The following is a 21,922-nucleotide window of genomic DNA, read 5'->3' as shown; positions in this document are numbered from 1 at the left end:
AAAGAGCAGATTTTCTGAACCTCATGTGTACATATGCTAATAGGTTTGCTTATAGAGGCAAAAAGAACCAGAGGCAAAGTCAGGGGGACTAGTTTTGAGTGCTATTTTCTTTTTCTTTTTTTATTTTTTTTTTAATGTTTATTTTAAAAATTTTTTTTTTTTTTTAATGTTTATTTATTTTTGGGACAGAGAGAGACAGAGCATGAACGGGGGAGGGGCAGAGAGAGAGGGAGACACAGAATTGGAAACAGGCTCCAGGCTCTGAGCCATCAGCCCAGAGCCCGACGCGGGGCTCGAACCCACGGACCGCGAGATCGTGACCTGGCTGAAGTCGGACGCTTAACCGACTGCGGCACCCAGGCGCCCCTTAATGTTTATTTTTGAGACAGAGAGAGACAGAGCATGAATGGGGGAGGGTCAGAGAGAGGGAGACACAGAATCTGAAGCAGGCTCCAGGCTCCGAGCCGTCAGCACAGAGCCCGACGCGGGGCTTGAACTCACGGACTGTGAGATCATGACCTGAGCCGAAGTCAGACGCCCAATTGACTGAGCCACCCAGGCGCCCCTTGAGTGCTATTTTCAAACTCACCCATTTGACAAGATTAGGACTTTTCCAGGCTACTCTAATTGTCTCAATATAATCTGTTGGTGCTCTTTTTGAAAATTGGGCTACTTTGGGAAAGCTCTTCAGGGCACACAGCAATGTGGGTCTTTTTATCTAGAATAGGATTGGCTAAGAAGGAGTTTTCCTCTAATTCTTGACTACCCCCCCCCAAAAAAAAAAAGTACTTAAACATGCAATTTGAGTATGTAAAAAGTAGTCAAGGCCTCTCTACCTAACCTGGAAAAAACAAAGGAGACTCAATGAATCTTTAGATGCTAACTCATTAAAATGAGCTGTAGGATATTTGGTGAGCCTTATATGAAATGATCTGTGATAATTCTTGTGAAACGAATGTTGGCTCTTACCAACTTTTTCTGCCACTGCCTATGTCCATCAATTGTTTTCCGACTCAAGTTACGAAATGAGATGTTTCTTGGTAAACTCTATAAGAGCTCTGTAAGAGTGAGCAATGCCTCTCCTCTGAGCAGAGAGCTTTCTTTCCTCGAATCCCATAATTACCTAGAACACAAATTCCTTCCTTGCAATACCTAAAAATCAGTATCTTGAAACTCTTTTATTGTATTAATAGCAAAAATTATCTTTCTTCTTGAAGCTGAACTTTGCTTGAGTCTCTAGAGCCGAGAAGTATTTATGGACATAATCATCAAACCTAAAATAGGCCTTGAGCATTTACAGTACAGAGTTGTAAGGATTATACCTACAGAGTCTGTTTCACCATTGGAATGGGTTTACAAGCTTGGCGTCCATGAATCCTGGAGGATTGTGGAGCTCGTCTAAAATTATCTCCGTGGGGATGCCCCAAGCCTACCAAGTTATTGTAATGTTCTTATGGGATTTTAAAATTAAAAGTGTATTTTCTGGCAAATGAAGAATATCTAATGAAGGTTAGACAAAAGTTATTTTTTGTTATTGCCTGGCTTAACACATTCATACCGGAAGTAAGAGGTCTTTAGAGATCAGTAGATCTTTTCCCCTTATCTATGGGAGAAAACATTCCAAGACACCCAGTGGATGCCTGAAATTGCAGATAGAATCAAACCCTGTAATTTCTTTTTTCCTATCCCTACCTACCTGTGATAAATTCTAATTCAAAGACAGAGATTAACAATAATAAAGCAGAACTGTAATAAAAGGGATGCGAATGTGGTCATTCTCTCTCAAAATATCTTACTGTACTACATTTACCCTTGTTGTGATGATGTGAAAAGATTAAATGCCTGTGTGGTAAGATGAAGTGAGGTGAATGACGTACGCATCGTGATGTAGTGTTAGGATTGTGTTAGGATCATTTGCTTCTGGTCAGTCAAAGGTAACTGAAACTGCTGATAAGGGGGACTATTGTACATACTTTGCTTCTTCCCTAAACCATTATGCTGCCTATTGGGAGCTCTTGCGGGGGGGGGGGGGGGGGGACAGTTACTCTAAACTTCACATAAGATTCATGAGATTCTGAAAGGAATAGAGAATTTTACTGAAGGTTATTGAGGAGGTTGCTTAATAAACTTTTGAGTTCGTGTTTTCTCCCAGTGTTTTCCAATTCTGGAAAGTACAAGCAAAGTTTCAGGTTCTAAAAGTCAGCTGATTTTCTATTTTGAAGTCAATTAATTTTCTATTTTGTTTTGACTGGTCAACATTTAGCTTTGCAATGACTAGAATTAAGAGGTCATACACATAAATTGGTTGTGAGATTAAGCAAAATTGCTCTTATTATGAAGTGTTCTCTGGCTGGCTTTTGTGGGTATTCTACCAGAAACAAGTAAAAGCAGTTATTTCTAGATTTATAGCTACAAGATTGATGTGCTTCAAAGTTGAGATAAAATAACTTCAGTTTATAGCAGTTTATCTTCTAGTATCTTCTAGGGAATCATTGAAGGCTGGAGTAGAGTTATCTGGTATAATCAGAAGTAAGAAGATCGTACAAAATTATTTGATCTCAAGGAATTTGGCCTTCATTGCTGAAGTGCTTGGAGTTCGTGACCTGGATCAACCAATTAGGATTACATAGGAACTAGGAGCACCTGTCTGGTTCAATCAGTAGACCATGCGACTGTTGATCCCAGGGTTGTGAGTTCAAGCCCCACATTGAGCATAAAGCTTCCTTGAAAAAAAAGAAAAGAAAAAGATTATATATAAACCTCACTTATCAAATTAAGTATATCAAATTATTCCAATGTCTTTAGTAATTTGAGTTTTAAGGCAGTTACAAAATCCAAAATCTTTTGTATCCTAATTTTATATCACTCTTACATGAAGGCTCATACATTCAGTCTTTGAGAGTCCATATCTATTTTTTTGTTTGTTTTCTTTTTTTTAATGGTTTTGTTTTTTAAGTTTTTATTTTTGAAAGAGAGAAAGAGAGAGAATGAATCACAAGCTTGATTGAATGAATCACACAGGGCTTGAAACCGTGACCCTGAGACCATGACCTGAGCTGAGATCAAGAGTTGGATACTTATGGGACTGAGCCACCCAGGTGCCCCAAGAGTCTGTGTCTTCTTATTTTTTTCTGTCCTCAATTATTTTGGTAATAGTCCCTAGCTATAGGAATCCAGATTGGGTATAGATTTACCATAAGACAAAATCAGTAGAGTGTGACTTAAAACTGTGTTCTCCTAAGTATATTTTGTATTTACCTTTATTTATAGTGTATTCATTGCTGTTGATGTATTGGGAGGTTTTCATTTTATTTCTGGTTATGTAATATATTCATAAAGCAAATACTTAGTAATAATTGGTTGAGTGAAATCTCTTGATAGTTTCCGATTCTGCCTTCTAAAAAACATCTCAAGATAATAATGGCATATGTCATTTCCTACAAACATATTTAAACATAATTTTTGGATATATGTTTCTCCTACCCTTAGCAAAATTCCTTCTACTTCGACATAATTTTTCTATACTTCACACTTGGTGGTAGTGGGGAAGGGGGTATGAAGCCAGAGAGGGCAAGGATTTACAAAAAGGGAAGAATTCTGATGTCCAAAACAAAATGCAGGACATGGGTTCTGCTGTCAATTTTGTAATTTTGTAGGGGCACCTGTCTGGCTCAGTCAGAAGAGCATGCTACCCTTGATCTCAGATTTGTGAGTTCGAGCCCCACGTTGGGTGCAGGGAAGACTAAAATAAATAAATAGGTAAACTTTTTAAAAATCTGTGATTTTATAAAGTTAAAGTGCCTGGGTTGGGCCCATTTTGGTAAATGAGATTTATAGAATGAGGACTGAATACATGAAGACAAACTACCATGAAAATATTTGATCAGGAGAATGTCATTCTGGTCGTGAAAATAAACCTGTATCTATATTTGATGGGCCTCTTATTCTGGACTCTCTGGTCTCCTTACATAATTCTTATAACTTGATTTGCCATTTGCTTTATCCTTTACTGTTAATGCTTTGCATTTTTAATGGTTTTAGTTTTTGTTTTTTTCTCAGAATACTGACTTTAATCAGTATCTCTTTAAGCCTCTCGCCGCTATTATGTTTATCTGCTGTCTGCCTGAGAGAATTAGGTTGATATTACAAATACAATATTTAAAGTTCACAGAGTTGCTTGCAGATGCTGGGCTTATTGGACAATACTTTGCAAATAGTTGGTACTCAAACTATTTTATATCTAGTCACACCTGTGATATCATGGAAACTGTACTGTTAGCACGATCTGACGTGTTTGTTGTTTATTGTGTTATGGGTTCTTTATCCCTGTGTTCACTCTAACTAACCCCTTCCCTAAAAGAAGGTTTTATTAAGTAGGAAGTGGTGACTTGGGATTAGTTGTTACATATGTGGCTCTTACCAGCATTTGAGCTTGTTTCCTACATTCTAAATGTCGTATAGTACTGTCCGTAGATCTATTCAGTTGAAATGCTAATCGTCCATAGTGGCAGTTTGTCCATCTTATGATCCTGTTTGTTCTAACTTGCATTGTAGTACGCAGCCGATGATGGACTTGTACACACAAATGACCAGGCCAGGACTCTACCCAAAGAATGGGTTTGTATTTAAGGGCCCCAGCAGTTAGACCATCCTCAGAAAAGAAGGTAAGGCGCTATGATGTGAAAGCTCAATCATAAAGGGCCAAATAGAGATCGAGAATCTGAATGTATTTTTTATGAGTCGTGTAAGAAGTTCCCCCTTTTCTTTAGTATGATGTAGGAGTGACAGAGATTCTGGAAGAATTGGGAGACTGGAATTCAGTGTGTCATCCAAGGAGACCGTATCTTAGAAACATTTATGGATCGTAGTTGTATGTTATTTGGGGGTAAGGGAAAACTTGTCAATTTAGAAATTCATTTGCTAGATTTAATGTGGAATACAGTTTGGGTATGCTTTTTTGTTGTTGTTTTAATTTAGGTAAAAATCATAACAAAATCTACCATTTAAAAAAAAATTTTTTTAACATGTATTTACTTTTGAGAGAGAGACAGAACATGAGTGGGGGAGGGGCAGAGGGAGGGAGACACAGAATCAGAAGCAGGCTCCAGGCTCTGAGCTGTCAGCACAGAGCCCGATGCAGGGCTCTAACACACGAACAGTGAGATCATGACCTGAGCCGAAGTAGGACACTTAACTGACTGAGCCACCCAGGCGCCGCCCCTAAAATCCATCATTATTATAAGTATACAGTTCAGTGGCAGTTAGTATATTCATAACATGTGCAACCACCACGTCTATCTAGTTCCAAAACACTTTCATCACCCCAAAAGAAAACCCCAAACCCATTAAGCATATCTCCCTATTTTCCTTCCCCATAGACCCTGGAAACACCATTCCTGTCTGCGTGGATTTGCCTTTAGTGCATATTTCATAAAAATGGAATCCTACAATATGTGGCCCTTTTGTGTCTGGCTTCTTTCACTTCCCAGGTTTTTGAGGTTCATCCTTGTTGGAGCCTGTATCAGTACTTCCTTTCTTTTCATAGTTGAATAACATTCCATTGTATGGATAGACTGCATTTTTTATTCATTCCTCTTTTGATAGACATTTGAATTGTTTCTGCCTTCTTGCTATTGTAAATAGTGCTGATATGAACATTTACGTACAAAGATTTGAGTACCTGTTTTTTAATTCTCTTGGGTATGTATCTAGGAGTGGAATCACAGAGTCCTATGGTAATTCTGTTGAGTGGACTTTTTTCCCATTTCATTTTTTTTAATGGTGGTAAAGTATACATAACATAAAATTAACCATTTTTAAGTGTATGGTTCAGTGGCATTAAGTACAGTCACATTATTATGTAACCATCACCACCATCTATTGTCATCATCTCAAACTGACACTCCCCTCTTCCCTCACACCCTGGCAAGTACCTTTCTACTTCCTGTTTCTATACATTTGACTATTCTAGGTAACTCAAAAATGGAATAACCTAATATTTGTCTTTTCATGATTAGCTTATTTCCATTAGCATAATTTTTTTTTAATGTTTATTTTTGAGACAGAGCATGAGCAGAAGAGGGGTGGAAAGAGAGGGAGACACAGAATCCAAGGCAGGCTCCAGGCTCCAGGCTCTGAGCTGTCAGCATAGAGCCCGACGCGAGGCTTGAACTCGTCAACCACGAGATCATGACCTGAGCCGAAGTTGGATGCTCAACCAACTGAGCCACCCATGTACCCCCATTAGCATAATGTTTTTAAGGTTCATTGTCTAAATCTAGAGTAAAGGAATCCTGATAGTTTTTGAAAATAGTTTTTTAATTGGTAACCTTTTCTTAAAGGATATTGGCTTTCATTAACTAACTTGAACTTAAATAAAAACTTCGGGGGTGGGGTGGGGCACATGGGTGGTTCAGTGGGTTAAGCATCTAACTTCCACTCAGGTCAGATCTCATAGTTTATAAGTACGAGTCCCACATCAAGCTCTCTGCTGTCAGCACAGAACCCACTTCAGATCCTCTGTCTCCCTCTTGCTCTGCCCCTACCCTACTTGCAAGCGTCATCCCTCTCTCTCTCAAAGATAAACATTTAAAAAATACACACATACATGCATACTTGGAAGGGAAAAAAAGGATACTGGGTTTCTGTGTGAGCTTGCTCTAGAGATGGCATTGTGGGGACATGGTCAGGAATTGCTGTAACTTAATTCCTTCATTTTTTGTTGTTGTTGTTGTTGTTGGATTTGGTTTCCTGGTATGCCACTTTAAAATTTTGTTACTGGGGCACCTGGGTGGCTCAGTCAGTTGAGCGTCCGACTTTGGCTCAGATCATGATCTCATGGCTTGTGAGTTCAAGCCCCGTGTCGGGCTCTGTGCTGACACCTAGGAGCCTGGAGCCTGTTTCGGATTCTGTGTCTCCCTCTCTCCCTCCCCCTCTCTCTCTCTCTCTCTCAAGAATAAATTAAACATTAAAATAAAATAAAATTTTGTTACCATTTTCATGGCTGAGGACCCTATGGACCTTAACTATATGAGTTCTAAATTGGAAAGTGTGGTTGCCAATAGTACAATATTGTCCTTGAGAAATGACAATTGGGGTCTTAGGCTCTCGTTCTGAAGTTGTAGAAACCCCAGTTCTGGGATGGAAGTGATGATTCTCTGCTATTTTCTGTGAGATTTCAAGATATCTTGGGTACTAAAGAACATTGTGCCCAGATACTTTGCAGTGGGTATGGAGTATTTTCTAGTTTAGTTCACAGGAATGAGAGCACATTATTCTAGCCTTTTGATACTCTTTTTGATCCATACTTCGTCATTTGAAATGTTCTTTATTCAACTTCTTAATGCTGTTTATGAACATGATAAGCATACTCTTCTATATCATAAAATGAATATATTGAATGAGAAATGACTAGAGGGGTGACTGGATGGTTCAGTCGAGTGTCTGACTTCAGGCACTCCCAACGTCATGATCTTGGGGTTCCTGGGTTCAAGCCCCTCGTGGGACTTTGTGCTGACAGTGGGGAGCCTGCTTCAGATCGTCTCCTTCCTTCTCTCTCTGCTCCTCCCCTGCTTGCACACACGCTCTCAAAAATAAATAAACATTAAAATCTTTAAAAAGAAAAAGAAGAAATGACTAGATGTGGAACTTTGTTCTTTTTTAAAAATGTTCCTTTGAGAGAGCATGTGTGCATGCACACACATACAAGACAGGGAGGGGGAGAGAGAGGGAGAGAGAGAATCCCAAGTAGTCTTATGGGCTGTCAGTGCAGAGCCCCATACAGGGCTCTATCTCACCAATGGCAAGATATCATGATCAAGAGTAGGATGCTTAACCAACTGAGCCACCCAGGCACCTCAGCTTTTTGTTATTATATGAGAAATGTCCTAACTTGACTATAACCATTACTCAACTCTGATTCTATCTTATGTTTATATATTTGAAGTCATGATAGAAATATCAGGTGCTCTGTTAAAATCCAGGTGTTTGCATTTATTATTATAAAATTAGATTGATCTACTTTTATATTGAAATTTTAAAAAATTCACATGGAGTACTGGCTGAAACACCTGGCTAAGTTATCAGTTATTTAATGATCTCAGCGATCCTGGGAGGTAAGGGTCATAAAAGTATTGTGTGCTCATTGTAAAGAATTTGGAACATACAGACAGGTGCAAAGAAGTCACTAATAATTCCACCCTCCAGAAATAACCATAATGAATATTTTCTTTCAGATTCTTTTTTGTACTTCCTTATGCAATTTGGACCCCATTTATTTCCCTTTAACCTTCTCGTGCCTATATATTTTTTCTCATCATCTATATTAATAATCAAATTTATCATCACTAGTCATCTCTTAAACATCACTAGAATGCCTTATGCTCTGTAAGCAATTTTATATCTCCAGTGCCATTTAAGTCTCATTGCAGCACTGTGAGGCATCAGGGCAGGTACCCATGGCTCCATGTGACAGATGAGGAAATGAAACCCAGAGAGGCTGGGTAACTTTCTGAGTCCTACGGTTAATGACCAAGCTGACTAAAGATACATCACTTTGAGTTTCAATCTTGGTGCTCTTTTCTACTAAGCAAATAAGAGCCTGGCAGAGTAAGTACTTATAGTGGGATGGATGGTGGCCCCAAATAAATGTCCACATCCTAATCCCTGGAACCTGTGACTATTACCTTATCTGGCAAAAAAAAGTAAGGATCTTGAGGGGAGTTTATCCTGGATTATGTGGGTGGGCCCTTAACGCAATTATAAAAGAGGCAGAAATAGGGGCACCTGGGCGGCACAGTCAGTGGAGCACGTGACTCTTGATCTCAGGGTCATGAGTTCAAGCTTTCACACTGGGTATGGAGCCTACTTACAAAAAAGGGCAGTGGGGAGGAGACCAGATGGACACAGGAGAAGAGGAGGCAATATGACCATGGAGGCAGAGATTTAAATAATACAGACATAAGCCAGGGATCACCTGCAACCATTGAAAGGTGGAGAAGGCAAAGAATTGTTCCCTAGGGCCTCTGGAGGATGTACATCCTGGCTGACACCTTGATTTCTGGCCGCCAGATATGTGAGAGAAGTTTCTGTTTTAAGTCATCAAATTACATTATTTTTTACAGCAATGACAGGAAACTAGTAACAGTACTTGAAAAATTTATTGAAAGCATGATGCCATTACTGGTTATGGAGTCAGATAAAGGTAGCCAAAGCCCATGATAAGGTCTGATAAAGAAGTTTCAGTATTCTGCCTTCTTATATAGCCAACATTTGTCAGCTAACCCAAGAATTGCTCTAGGTATGCCTCTTTTTTTATCATAAAAGATCCCCAACTACTGCTCACAAGCTGTTGAAGATGCCCTCTTGGGAAGGAGGTTTGATGGCTGTCTGGAAAAAAATGCCTCCTCAAAAGGCCAGAGTTCTTGTTTGTACCCCCAACTCCCTCACCATAAGCTCCAAGTGTAACTCTCCTAGTGTGTTGGGGGGGGTGGAGGGGCAGGACCAGCTCATAAATTTGTCAACAAATGCTTGGCTATAAACATTTTGCATACATATGGAGAGACAGTTCTTCAGAGGTAACATTTCCCTATTCTGTAAAATGCACATAACATCACTTCTTCATATGTGACTTAACTTTTCTAGGTAAGAATCAGGTGGGTTAATGAGCGTAAGCAAGTTTTACAAACTATAAAGTTCTGCATATAGACAAATAACTACTTTATTGCTATGATTACAATAATCAATACACAAGCAATGTTGATGACTATTATCTATGCTCCAGACATTGTTCAGATTTCACCAATTTTTCCATTAATGTTCTTTTTCATTTCCATGATCTAGTTCCATGATCCAATCTATGAATCCATGTTGCAGTTATTTGGCCTGTCTCCTTAGTATCCTCTAGTCCATGTTAGTTTCTCAGTCTTTGCTTATTTTTCATGACCTTGACAATTTTGAGGTATTCTGCTTTTGAGGTATTTTGTGGGCTATCCTTGATTTTGAATTTGTTAGATGCTTTTTTGGCAATTATACTGGGGTAATGGGTATTGGGAAAGAATAATACCATGGAGGTGAAGTGTGCATCCTATCACATAATATCTGGGATGCTATTACCTACATAACATTACTGGCGGTGTAATCTTGATCATTTGCTGAATGTCTTAGTTCATTCTGGCTGCTGTAACACAATTCCATGGACTGGGTGTTTTATAAATAACAAACCTCTAATTTCTCACAGTTCTAGAGGCAGGGAGGTCCAAGATGAAGTGTTCACATTTTCCTTTGCTTTTTTTTGTGAGAACTTTTGTCTATACTGGGTATTTTTGGAAGTTCTTGTGATGTGTTAAGCCTGGTATTTTCACAACAGCTAGGTTTTAAGGAAAAACAAAAGAATACCCAACAATCAAACAAAAACCATGCAGCTTTCATTTGGAGAGTATCTTTTATACCTGGCCTCTTAAGTATATAGTTTAGATTACTTTGTAGTTCGAAAATTATCTGTCTTGCACTATCAACAATAGCCAAATTATGGAAAGAGCTCAAATGTCCATCGACTGATGAATGGATAAAAAAGATGTGCTGTGTGTGTGTGTGTGTGTGTGTGTGTGTGTGTGTGTGTGTGTACATGTACTGGAATATTACTCGGTGATCAAAAAGAATGAAATCTGGCCATTTGCAACAACACAGATGGAACTAGAGTATATTATGCTAAGCAAAATAAGTCAGAGAACAACAAACATGATTTCACTCCTATGATGAATTTAAGATACAAACAGATGAACATAAAGGAAAGGAAGCAAAAATAATATAAAAACAGGGAGATAAACCATAAAAGACTCAAATACAGAGAACAAACTGAGAGTTGTTGGCGGGGTGGGAGGTGGGGGATGGACTAAATGGGTGATGGGCATTAAGGAGGATTTGAGATGGGATGAGCACTGGGTGTTATATGTAACTAATGAATCACTAAATTCTATTTCTGAAATTATTATTACACTATATGTTAACTAACTGGGATTTAAATTTTTAAAAAATGATATGTCTTTTGTATTATATAATTATTTGTTTGGACCAATATAGTGACTAATATTTTAGTTTCTGGCCAAAATATTCAAGATGTTTCTTGGATAAATGAGATTTTAAAATGAAACAAGATTTTACTTTCTTTCTCTTTCAGCTAGTATTTATAATAGTGGGCAGCAACAGCTACCTAAATGCCGATTAGTGATTTAAGTGACAAAAAGTCTATCAAAACATTTTTCTTTGATTAGAGAATCTGAGTTATGGGTTTTATTTTACCTATTATATAAGGAAAAAGAAACTATTTCTTTGTCCTAACAAAGAAATCTCACAAATGACTTAATTTTTTTAGAAAAGAGATGTCAAAATTACTACAAGGAAATAAAATATTACAACTAATCAGAATTGCAGGGTTTTTAAGGGGTTTAGCTTCATTTCATAAGACGTAACCCCAGTTGGTGAAATCCAGTTTTCTTAAATGATTTCTTTGTACGTGGTACTTTCAATGTCCGTGTACAAAAAAACATTTTTTAACACAGATCTTACTGGAAAGGAAAGAGATTTGTGAATATTTGCAGTTGTAACTTCAAAATTGTCTTTGCATAATAGTTTCTTTATACTTTTACTCTTTTCTGCAGCTAAGGGAAAATAGGAAACATTCGTTCTTTTTTGTTTGTTTTGGGGGTTTTTGTTGTTTTGAGGGGGAGTTGAAGGTTTTGTGGGGTTTGTCTTTTGTTAACAGCTTGAAGTCTAAAGTTTGATTACTAAACACTAAAATTCCATTGGATACTACTGGGATTAAAAAGCAAGGGGCACCTGGGTGGCTCAGTCAGTTGAGCGTCCGACTTCCACTCAGGTCATGATGTCACGGTTTGTTAGTTCGAGCCCCAAATCAGGCTCTGTGCTGACAGCTCAGGGCCTGGAGCCTGCTTCGGATTCTGTGTCCCCCCCTCTCTCTGCCCCTCCCCTGCTCATGTTCTGTCTCTCAAAAGTGAATAAACACTAAAAAAAAAAAAAAAAAAAAAAGCAGGCTTCAGAGGTGAGTGGGTCGCTCAGTCAAGCATCTGACTTCAGCTCAGGGACTTCAAGACCCATATCAGGCTCCACACTGAGGGTGTAGAGCCTGTTTGGGATTCTCTCTCTGCCCCTTCCATATGCACGTGCACTCTTTCTTGCTTTTCTCTCTCAAAATAAGCTGAAAAAAAACAGGCTTGAGAAAGCTAAACTTTTCATTTTTTTCAGACTTTTCTACGTTTTCACAGAATATGAAGGTATAGTTTTCAGCATCTACATTGGTTTCTTATTAGAATGATAATATGAGCTGGGAATGGGAAAGGTTTTATTTATTGACTCTGATAACAGGCCCATGGTTGACTGACTTGACTGGATCCAAGGGCTTGCTCTTTCCAAACTGTCTCTGTAGGGTACCTCCAGCAACTCTTGGCTTACATCCTTCCATCTTAAATCCAGAAGCAGGCCAGGAATTGAGGTTATTTGGCCTGGCGTAGGTCCATTTCAGAAAGCACTGTGGCCAGGAACATGCAGGGCTCTGATTGGCCATGTCTGTGTCACTTATTGGGCTCAGTTGTAAAGTTGCTTCATTATGGGCTTAAGATTAGGTTATGGGACAGTCAGTTATTTAAGGACAATTCAGATGCTATTGCCAAAAGAAGAATATAGTAGATCTTGGACAATTATGTTGGTAGATCATTGATAGAGATTTTGTTTGTACTTAGTAACCAAGGGGAAACTTGCATGTCCTGTGTTTTACACTAAGTACTAAATTAGAGTCACTTTGTAAACCACATTTTAAGAATGATTTCTAACAAGTATTTCCCTGTTTTATAAATACCTGATTCTAAATTTGTATCAATTTTAGAGTCTATTATTAAAGCAAATCTAACCTTGACCATGATTTCAAACTGGCCATATGAACAGATCTGAACTCTGAAGAACCATTTTTATGTCTATCTGCAGTCCAGTTTCTCATCTACTTGTGAAAGCATGCACAATGCCAAAAGTTTTCACTTTAAAGTTTTTGTGTGGTGGGGCATCTGGGTGGCTCGGTCAGTCGGGCAACCAACTCTTGATTTCACTCAGGTCATGATCTTGCAGCTCGTGAATTCGAGTCCCGCGTCGGGCTCTGTGCTGATGGTGCACAGCCTGCTTTCTTTTCTCTCTCTCCCCCTCTCTCCGCCTATCTCTCTCTCTCACACAATGAATGAATGTATGTATGTATGTATGTTTTTGTGTGGTGTATAAGTGAAATACCATAACGGAACCAATTTGTGTTCAAATTCTGGACCTGCCGATGACTACTTTAATTGCTCTGTGCCTCCGTTTCTCCATCTGTATGATGGGGATAGCATGGTAATCTTTATAGGATGGTTGTGCAGATGAATGAATTCACATAAAGGTTGTCTATCAACTGTTCACTGAAAGAGTTGATGTTTCCTATAATGTCATGCCTCATTGCTTCTTATTGACTCAAATATTTTTGTTTCATATTTGAAATTTCTTATACTAGATTTAATTTTCAAAAATTGTCTTAATGGTTTTAATAATGGCATCAAGCCTCTTAATATCAGAAGAATTGCTATGATGGGGTGCCTGAGTGGCTCAGTCAGTTGAGCTCTTGATTTCAGCTCAGGTTGTGATCCCAGGGTCATGGGCTCGAGCCCCATGTCAGGCTCTGTGCTGAGCATAGAGTCTTCTTGTGGTTTCTCTCTCTCTCCCTGTGTCCCTCTCCCCAGCTTGCATGTGTGTGCGCGCGCGCTCTCTCTCTCTCTCTCTCTCTCTCTCTCTTCCAAATAAAAATTAAAAACACAACAAAACAAAAAAACGCTGTTGTAACTTGAGGACCCAGACTGAGGAATGTCTGTATGTATAGACATTGTGAAATAGTCACTCCACAAAGGAGCTGAGTAAAGTATGGAGGTGCAAACATACACATCAACACAAGGTACCACAAGGGTACCACAAGGTACCACAATGGTAACACAAGGGAGGGAGCTGTGGGAATGACAGTTACCACGTAAATTTCATCTGCCAACACTGCTCCTTGAGAACTTGCTATAGAAATTCCAACTATGTGTAAAATAACGGCTTCAGATTCTGTGTCTCCCTTTCTCTCTGCCCCTCCTCTGCTCATGCTCTGTCTCTGTCTCAAAAATAAATAAAACATTAAAAAGAAAAAAAGAATCCCAACTATGTGTAAAATAAAATTGTGGACTCCCTTAAGGCTTTTTTTTGGGGGGGGGCCTTTTGTAATTTGAAATCGTTTTATTATAGCTGCCAATAATTGAAAATTTAGAGACTGTAATATTTCCTTTTATTGTCTTGTGTTGTTTTTTTCAGTGTTTGAAAGATGTATGGTGATCCCGAAACCGTCAGATATATCAACTTCTAGCAACTTCAGGGGAAGTTTGTCTACACTCAGGCTGCAGTATTTTCAGCAAACGTGATTGGACAGTGGGCCTGTGCCCTATCTTTTGGTAGAGGAAAAAATTTGAGCCAATGAAGCCAAATCCTTCTAGCAAGCAGCATGCCTGGCTCCTTGCTGATTGCAAATAGGCATTTAAAATGTGAATTGGAAATTGAGTGACTCTAATACTTCCAGCTAACATGGCATCATAGGTGTTTCCTAAGTTTTAAGTCTTGGACAAAAAATACTAGTGTCTACCGTCTCCATCAGGAACTCTGTTGTGGAAGCTTCATTTGTGTGTTTCCATTTTTCTATCTCCATCTCCCTATCTTCTGCACGAGTGTGCCCTCTTAACTAAGTAATTCAAGAATAAGATCTTGGAATACTTGAGTCACAAACTTAAGAAATAAAACTATTCTCCCACTATCTTGGCCATCATGGTGTCTTACAGTTAAAAACGAATGAAAATGATTTTTAAAACACCTTGGGATAAATTAGAAGATATTGTACACCCACTGCAAAACATACATGGCTTAAAAGTTGCATCTTTTTTCTCAGCAGGTACCAGTTGTAAATAATGAACTAGGGGCCAAAATGCAAAACCAAAAATGAAGCAGCTATGTGTAGCTAGTAATTTCTAGTTTAAACTGTAACTGAACATTGTGGCTTCAAATGTATTATTTTATATTGTACTTTTCCCATTACTGATGGTTTGGACTTTAATAAGAGATATTCCATAGTTTTTAATATCGCAAAATGAGAATATTTGAACAGTGTATTCTAGAAAGCAATATACTAACTGAAGTGAATGCTTGTATATATTAAGATATAGCCTTAAACCTTTCTCTCTAATGCCTTAACTGTCAAATAATTAAAACTTTTAAAAGCATAGGATTAGAGTCAGCATGCTGGACTGAGAGGTAAACACTGAAGCGGTTAGAGCAGTTACTGATGCTGTCAGCGTTTAGCACTATGTGTTTAGCTGTGTGTATGCTACAAAAGTGCAATATTAGACACTAGCTAGCTAGTACTGCTGCCTCATGGAACTCCAAAGAGGAAAATAGGATTTGATTAAGTAAGTGCACATGTGTCTTTAAGTTCCTCCTATTGTCCTTGGCTTGGATGCAATGCCATGCAGATTTATGTGGCTGCTATTTTTTATTTACTTTGCATTACTTTGATTAACACCTTGAATGGAGAGCCAAACCTTCCCTCTTCACTTGACCAGCAATGGCCCTTTAACTGCAGTAGGAAAAAAGAAAAAACAAAAAACCTTTTTGTGTGAAAACTGGTGACAACTGGCACTTAGGATCAGAAAAAGAGTTGTTTATACTTGATGCCTTAAGATGCTGTCTGCCCAAAGCTCTGAAAGCCTTAAAGATAGTAATACTTAACTACAATACTACTGAGAGTTTTCATAGAATTGTTACATTTGATAATAAAACATGCCTGTTTAATCTCAAAGTGTGTGTTCTTTTTTATTACTGAAACGGTTAGGGTCATGGAAAGGGTGTGGGTAAGCCATCTTTTCCTGAGGTGGTAAGGTTTTTCCCTAAGTTTGCTATAAGGATTTGCTCGCACTCTCTCTCTCTAAATAAATAAACATTAAAAAAAAGTGTTTAGGGGCACCTGGATGGCTCAGGAGGTTAAGCCTCCGACTTTGGCTCAGGTGTCATGATCTCACAGTTAGTGAGTTCAAGCCCTGTGTCATGCACTGTGCTGACCACTTAGAGCCTGGAGCCCGCTCCGGATTCTGTGTCTCCCTCTCTCTCTCTACCCCTCCCCCACTCACACTCTCACTTCCTCTCTCTCTCTCTCTCCTTCAAAAATAAACGTTAAAAAAAATTTTTTTAACGTTTGAGAGCATGTGTGTGCACACGTGAGAGCAGAGGAGGGGAAGAGAGAATCTCAAGCAGGATCCTTGCTATCAGCGCAGAGCCCATCTCGGGGCTCCATCTCATAAGAATCGTGAGATCATGACCTGGGCCGAAATTGGAGACTCTTACTCAATTGACTGAGCCACCGGGGCACCCCTTCAAATCAAATTCTATCCATTCTTCAAGTCTTTCCTGAGTGGTACTACTTCAGAGTTGTATATATTGTCAGTATCACTTGACATATATAATCTTGTTAACAGAGCACAAGTGTATCAGTTCTGAATTTAGGTTATAACCTCGTGGACAGGAAGTATGCCTCTATTTCCCTCTGTTTAGCACATTTCTATTCACTCAATTAGCCCTTATTAAGCATTCACCGAATGAAGTTTAGTTCACGTGGGAAAGTCCCAGTCCTTGCCAATATCATTTACAAAAATGGAGCTGTTGCTTTCAGGTTTGTACTTCACCTTTGGGTGTGTCTGGCATCATCTGTAAGGAGGTGGTAGAGTTCTCTAGACAAGCTGAGATTCTGACCCATGTTCATGATCTCTGGCAGGCATTTGACATTGCCCAGTCTATTCCCTGCCTTCAAAAACAAAGTTGCCTGTGCTGAACTCATTTGTCTGTTTACCTCCTTGAAATTGTCCCACGTGTAGCTGCTGTTCGCATGGCAGAAAAGAAAAATAGGATGTCGAACAGTAAGGGAAGGAAGACAAGATGAGGGCAAAGAGGACCAGAATATATAAAATACCTTAAAGGTTCATCTTTTAAGATCATAGTTGATTACACAATTTCTATTCCTTTCCCTGCTTTCCCCAGCGGTGGTTGGAAGGGGTGGGTAACCTGCAAAAGTAAAGGGTACACTTTGTACCCTTTAGCCAGCTTCAACAATTATGAACTCCAGGCCCATCTTGCTTTATATCTCTTTCCTTTTTTCCCCCGTTGTATTATTTTGAAACAAATGTTTTGGGTCAAGTTTAAAATGTATCTCTGGGGATGCCTGTGTGGCTCAGTCAATTAAGCATCCGACTTTGGTTCAGGTCATGATCTCACAGCTTGTGAGTTCGAGCTCCCTGTCCGTCTCTGTGCTGACAGCTCGGAGCCTGGAGCCTGCCCCGGCCTGCGCCCTCTCTCACTCTGCCCCTTCCCCACTCCCACTTTGTCTCTCTCTCAAAAACAAACATTAAATATTTTTTTTTAAATTGAGCCACTGTAGGAGGTGCTGTTCTTGATGAAAAGAGTAGAAGACTGGAACTGAACTGAAGACATCTGTTTATGGATGTCTTTGGTTCAAGGTTGGATCTAATCTATGATCTATTCATGTTATAGTCTATGTGCTAATACAAGGAAACAGACTAGGCAGGAGATGATCTACACTCAAGACCAGAAGGCCACCGGGATGAAATTCGCAAGTAAGACCACTAAATGGGTGCCATAGGGAGAAAACTGTTTTTTTCATTTTTACTGCTTCCTTTGTATTGAGCAAATTCATGAAAGCCAAGATCCCAAGGCGTGAACCTAAGGAAAAAAGGTTCAGAAGCAAACTACTTGACTTGCCCAAGCTTAGACCTGACTTTTGTCTTTATTTCAATGTGGTTCAGCACAATTCCATTATGTGGAATGTGGAGGGATATTTAAAGCCAAAAACCAAGCTAGGACTCATTATATTGGAAGAGTATACCATAAACTACAACAAAACAATCACTGAGAACACATTTTGTTAATGATAATAAGCATTATATTGGTTAAATGAATCTTCACAATAACCTATTATAGTAGGTACAACTATTATTAATAGACTAGGAAATTGAAGCATAGGTTAAGTAAAAAAACTTCATGGTTGCACAGAAAGTAAAGGAAGGGATCTGGAAAATAAAGTGAAATTTGGAGACTGGTTGATAGGGTTACTACTCCCATAGTTGCTCTTTTATCCACTTTGGCTCTTTTTCCTAGCACTGCACAAACACAGTTCATTGTTTACAGTGTCACAAAGTAGGGCTTCGTAATGTTCCTTTGGTCCACCTTTTTACCCCCTTTGGTCTGCCTTTTTATTTTATTGCCAGCAATGCATTAATTCAGCAGCTGAATTCGTAGCTGCCTATTGTTGCTGTTCTAAAAGTGAATGTAAACGGTAACAAAGCTGCTGGTTGCACACTTGAGTTTGAACTAGTGTTTTATAACTGAAACCTGTATGATAGTAGAATTAAATACTGAGGCACCTGGGAGGCCTAGTCAGTTGAGCACCTGACTGTGGCTCAGATCATGATCTCACAGTTTGTGAGTTTGAACCCCACATGGGACTCGCTACTGTCCGAGCGGAGCCCACTTTGGATACTTTACCCCTTCTTTCTCTGCCCCTGTCCTGCTCACACACACTCTCTCTCTCAAAAATAAACAAACATAAAAAATAAAAAGAATTAAGGGGCACCTGGGTGGCTCAGTCAGGTAAGTGTCCTACTCTTGGTTTTGGCTCAGGTCATGATCTCGCGGTTTGTGAGTTCAAGTCCCGCATCCAGCTCTGCGCTGGCAGTGCAGAGCCTGCTTGGGATTCTCTCTCCCTCTCTCCCTGCCCTTTCCCCATTCATGCTTTCTCTTACTCAAAAATAAATAAGCATTAAAAAAAAAAAAGAATTAAACACCAGAAACAACACATTAAAAAAAAATCAATGTAGTGGCGTCTGAGTGGCTCAGTCGGTTGAGTGTCCAACTCTTGATGTCAGCGCAGGTCATGATCCCAGGGTTGGGATTGAGCCCTGCATTGGGCTCCTTGCTGAGCATGGAGCTTGCTTGAGATTTCCCTCTCTCTCTCTCTTTCTTCTGCCCTCCCTCCCCTCCTCACATGTCCTCCCCTCTCTAAAATAAAAACAGGGACGCCTGCATGGCTCAGTCGGTTAAGCGTCTGACTTTGGCTCAGGTCATGGTCTCGTGGTCCGTGAGTTCGAGCCCCGCGTCCAGCTCTGTGCCGACAGCTCAGAGCCTGGAGCCTGTTTCAGATTCTGTGTCTCCCTCTCTCTCTGACCCTCCCCCTGTTCATGCTCTGTCTCTCTCTGTCTCAAAAATAAACATTAAAAAAAAATTTCAAGTAAAAAACAAAAAATTTTTTAAAAATTAAAAAACATCAATGTAGGAGTTCCTGGCTGGCTCAGTCAGTGGAGCATGCAACTCTTGATTTCAGAGTTGTGAGTTTGAGTGCCACGTTGGATGTGGAGGAGACTACTTAAATAATGTTTAAAAAATATGAATTGTGGGGCGCCTGGGTGGCGCAGTCGGTTAAGCGTCCGACTTCAGCCAGGTCACGATCTCGCGGTCCGTGAGTTCGAGCCCCGCGTCGGGCTCTGGGCTGATGGCTCGGAGCCTGGAGCCTGTTTCTGATTCTGTGTCTCCCTCTCTCTCTGCCCCTCGCCCGTTCATGCTCTGTCTCTCTCTGTCCCAAAAATAAATAAACGTTGAAAAAAAATTAAAAAAAAATATGAATTGCTTCTCAGCCTTTTGGCTAAGATCGAATGTAGTATCTGTTCTTATCAGTTTAATATCTGGCATGTCCTATATCGGAGGACCATATATTAAATGGGTTTTTGGAGTGGGAGATGGAATAAGAGCTGGCTCCGTCCACTCCACCCATCGACTTGCTATGCAGTACTTCCAGGAACGGTGCACCACCTCAGGGACAACAGTAGGGAAAAAAAAAAAAAAAAGAAAATCAATGTGAAATTCTTGGCTTGCTCTGCTTCCGGCCTCCCTTGTGATTCATCCTTCCCTACCTGGAGGTGTTTTTCATGGTTCCTTCCTCAGCTACCTTTTCCATCCATTCATTCTCTGAGCAAACTCATTTTCTTCCACACACACAGGTCTGCCACAGACTTCTATACTCAACACTATAATGGACATTTCCATTTGGACATCTCCCTGGCAATTCAAATTCAACATGCTTAAAATAGAACTTATCTATGACCAAAAACCTGCTTGTACTCTTGCATTCTGGTTATACTCCTTGTATTCTTTTTACTTCAGGAAGCCGTGCAGCGTACCACCAAATGTTAAAGTTAAGAAAGTCATTCTTGGGGCGCCTGGGTGGCGCAGTCGGTTAAGCGTCCGACTTCAGCCAGGTCACGATCTCGCGGTCCGTGGGTTCGAGCCCCGCGTCAGGCTCTGGGCTGATGGCTCGGAGCCTGGAGCCTGTTTCCGATTCTGTGTCTCCCTCTCTCTCTGCCCCTCCCCCGTTCATGCTCTGTCTCTCTCTGTCCCAAAAATAAATAAACATTGAAAAAAAAAATTTAAAAAAAAAAAAAAAAAAAAAAAAAAAAAAAAGTCATTCTTGGGGTGCCTGGGTGGCTCAATCGGGTAAGCGTCCTACTTCGGCTCAGGTCATGATCTCGCGGTCCGTGAGTTCGAGCCCCGCGTCGGGCTCTGTGCTGACAGCTCAGAGCCTGGAGCCTGTTTCAGATTCTGTGTCTCCCTCTCTCTGACCCTCCCCCGTTCATGCTCTGTCTCTCTCTGTCTCAAAAATAAATAAACATTAAAAAGAAAAAGTCATTCTTTAACTTCCTCTTTCACGTGTTTTTGCCTCAATACTGGAGTCCTTGCATCAAATTCTGCTTTCCTCTCTTGGCAGAATGTTTAAAAAAAAAAAAAAAAACACCTTTTAAATTAACACAGATCTGGGGCACCTGCATGGCTCAGTCAGTTAAGTGTTCAACTTCAGCTCAGGTCATGATCTCTCTTTGTGAGTTTGAGCCCGGCATCGGGCTCTGTGCTGACAGCTCAGAGCCTGGAGCCTGCTTCACATTCTGTGTGTCCCTCTATCTCTGCCCCTCCCCCTCTCATGCTCTATCTCTCAAAAATAAACATTAAAAATAAATAAAGACAGATCTGATTACATGTTCCTTAGAAAAGCACTTATTGAGGTATGATTGAGATACAAGAGCTGTACATATTTAATGTACACAACTTGGATGAGTTTGGAATTAAGTACACACTCACCACAACTGATGTCACAAACATCCGTCGCCTCCAACACGTTCCTCCTGGCATCTTTATTTTTTGTATGTGTGTGATAACACACAATGATTATATATTCCTAAAATCTTTTTTTAATAAATAATTTTTTAAGTTTATTTATTTATTTTAAGAGAGAGAGAGAGGGCATGAGCAGGGGAGCAGCAGAGACAGAGGGAAAGAGAGAAAATTCCAAGCAGGCTCCACACTGACAGCGTGGAGCCCAACACGGGGCTCGAACTCACAAACCATGAGACCATGACCTGAGCCAAAACCCAGAGTCTTTAACCAAGAAAAAACCAACCGAGCCATCCAGGTGCCCCGTTAAAATCTTTTGATTAAATGTTCCCATTTGCTATTGGAAAAAATCGACACATGTATGAGTGCATGGTATTGCATGGGATGCCTCCTGCTGCTTCTTGAGCCTTTTTTTTCAGGGCACTCTTCCCCTCGTGTGCTACATTTTGTTGTTTTTTCTAGCTTTTTGTGGGTTTTGTCTGAAATACCCTTTTTCCCCCCCTCTGTTATTCCTCTTTTCACTAACTGCTACTCAGAAATATTTTTCTCAGGGAGGTCTTTTCTGATTCACTGAGATCAACTGCCTAAA

General features: G+C 39.9%; 1 protein-coding gene and 1 non-coding gene across 8 annotated transcripts in view; both read left to right on the top strand.

Moving 5' to 3' along the window:
• ESRP1 (epithelial splicing regulatory protein 1) overlaps positions 1-15,907 on the top strand; it is a 65,785-nt gene extending 49,878 nt beyond the window's left edge. For 4 of the 7 annotated variants that reach the window (XM_030304316.1, XM_030304312.2, XM_032591924.1 and 1 more), the window contains 2 exons: positions 4,555-4,664; positions 14,377-15,907. In XM_030304316.1, coding sequence (XP_030160176.1) covers positions 4,555-4,629 — 75 coding nt within the window. In that variant the 3' untranslated portion in view covers positions 4,630-4,664; positions 14,377-15,907. The remainder of the gene's footprint in view (positions 1-4,554; positions 4,665-14,376) is intronic. The other 3 variants (XM_032591923.1, XM_030304313.2, XM_030304317.2) reach the window with 1 other exon arrangement.
• A 3,886-nt stretch (positions 15,908-19,793) lies between these two features.
• LOC115506587 lies at positions 19,794-19,982 on the top strand. The gene has a single exon (XR_003966439.1). It is a non-coding gene; the product is annotated as a U2 spliceosomal RNA (small nuclear RNA).
• The last annotated feature ends 1,940 nt before the right edge of the window (positions 19,983-21,922 follow it).

This window comes from Lynx canadensis, chromosome F2, assembly GCF_007474595.2.
Source record: "Lynx canadensis isolate LIC74 chromosome F2, mLynCan4.pri.v2, whole genome shotgun sequence".
Classification (NCBI taxonomy): domain Eukaryota; kingdom Metazoa; phylum Chordata; class Mammalia; order Carnivora; family Felidae; genus Lynx; species Lynx canadensis.
The sequence above is the reverse complement of the archived record's forward strand: the minus strand, read 5'-3'. Positions and strand labels throughout refer to the sequence as shown.